The 2,161-nt window shown below is 41.6% G+C and overlaps 1 protein-coding gene across 1 annotated transcript in view; it reads left to right on the forward strand.

Moving 5' to 3' along the window:
* The window catches only part of LOC106880773 (phosphatidylinositol polyphosphate 5-phosphatase type IV), a 32,572-nt gene that overhangs the window by 6,494 nt on the left and 23,917 nt on the right, over window positions 1-2,161 (forward strand). The window contains exon 2 of the mRNA XM_052975740.1: window positions 586-1,880. Coding sequence (XP_052831700.1) covers window positions 646-1,880 — 1,235 coding nt within the window. The 5' untranslated portion in view covers window positions 586-645. The remainder of the gene's footprint in view (window positions 1-585; window positions 1,881-2,161) is intronic.

Here is a 2,161-nt window from a genome sequence, read left to right on the forward strand (position 1 = left end):
TATATATATATATATATATATATATATATATATATATATGTACATATATATATGTACATGTATATGTGTATTTGTGTCTAAGGAAGCAGGGCAGATGCTAAAAATTACAGGCCTATCTCTGTAACCTCGCATGTTAGCAAGGTCATTGGAATGCATTGTCAGGCAGAGGCTGATCACGTTCCTGGAAGAACATAACTTGACAAACACACAACATGGCTCCTTTCCAAACAAGAGCTGCCTCACACTGCTACTACAGCATTATGACTGAGTACTGAAGCACCAACTCAACCATTCAAATGTGAATGTGATGCCATCACCTTCCCTGCAGATGAAATGATCTTGGCCTTCTTTGGACCTGGTGAGGAAGGGGTGTTTCCACTGCAGGGTTTATCCTTTTGTCTCTGGCTCAAAGCATTGAATCTAACATTCATCCTAGGTTTATAAACTAAGCCTGAGTTACACAGCCAGGTGGGCATGGCTGTGCAATTAAGAAATATAAGGTAATGAATATTTTAGTAAATATATGAATTAGTGTATTAATTAATGAGGTATAATTTTCCTTCATCGTATTGCTGTATATTTCAGAATCCAAAACCATCCTGACAACAATACCAATGTACTGCTATGTCGACACGTTAAGTCAATATGACAATCATGGAAAACTTGAAACAATCTCAGTCACAAACAGATATTTCTGTATCAACATCTACACCAAAGTGTGCTCGTCCCAAGAAGAAAGGAGCACTGAGCAAATTAGTTGAGAAGAAGCGAAGAGACTCTCTCTCTGAGGTCAGTAGTGATGCTGTCTCAGTTCAGTCACTGAGAGACGACCTGATGATTCAGCAGCTTCCCAGTACGATATCATCGGTTAGAAACTCATCAAGCATGATAGAAGTTGAACCGTTGCAAGTAAATTGCATGCAACAGTTTCAGGAAGAAATTCGTGAACAGGTTCAGTTTAGGAATGGAATCCTTGCCCAAGACTCCTCTGCTGATGACATTTCTCAGAAATTTCAGAACTCAGTATCGACAATGGATACAGCAAATGCTGAGTCAATGCATGCCACGAAGGCCTCTAAAAGTTCTACTTTTGTACCACAGCCAAATAATACGGGTAATACACTGACGAGGACAAGCAGTGATTCGCTACTTCCAAAACAGACCGAGAGGTATGTATCCGACAAAAATTCGCATCCTTTCAGGCATTTTAAAGTTGCCACTGAAGACAGCAGGTCGTTGAAGTCTGCAAGATCGTCTCCCTTTCAACCGAAACCCCCTGTTACCCCCCGGAGGAGCCCGTCTTTGTCTTCTGTCAAACAAGAAAACGATTCTAATTCCCTACCTTACGAACACAAAATACAACGACAACAACAAGAGGAAGTACAACGACAACAGCAAGAACTACAACTACAGCTGCAGGAACAGCAACAACAACAACAGCAGCAACAGCAGCAGCAAATACAGAAAGAGATTTTACAGCAACCGCCAAACAAAGGAGAGAACATCAAACTGCCATACCTGTCAAACAAAGAAAACAGTGATGAGCTCATTAATCAATCTGAACTGACTTATCCTAAAAAGCTGACTCTGTCCCCGGAATTACGTCACATACCGAGTTGGCAGTTTGACTACGACAGCTCAGATTTCTCGTCCACCAACAGCAGAATCAACGACTCGCCTTCATGCTCAATGATAAACACTAATTTCCGGAGACTCTCTCCTCTCTCTAGTCCCATCATGGCTTCGCCTTACACTCGGAACAGTTCTCTACGCGGCACCTTCAAGTCAGAGCCCACGTTTAACGTGTCGCCGAGCGTATTATCCACTTTCTCGTCGACCTCAGCATTGCCAGCTATCACAATTGAAAAAGCGAGATCAAGGTAATAAAAATGATTTTCTTTTCGTATTTTTGGGTTTAAAAATTAAAACAAAAATAAAAACAAACAGGAGTGCCTGTGTGGTAAGTAGCTTGCTCACCAACCACATGGTTCCGGGTTCAGTCCCACTGTATGGCACCTTGGGCAAGTGTCTTCTACTGAAGCCTCAGGCCGACCAAAGCCTTGTGAGTGGATTAGGTAGACGGAAACTGAAAGAAGCCTGTCATATATATGTATGTATATATATGTATGTGTGTGTAAATGTTTGTGTGTCTGTGTCTGTC

Source organism: Octopus bimaculoides, chromosome 22 (assembly GCF_001194135.2).
Source record: "Octopus bimaculoides isolate UCB-OBI-ISO-001 chromosome 22, ASM119413v2, whole genome shotgun sequence".
Classification (NCBI taxonomy): Eukaryota; Metazoa; Mollusca; class Cephalopoda; order Octopoda; family Octopodidae; genus Octopus; species Octopus bimaculoides.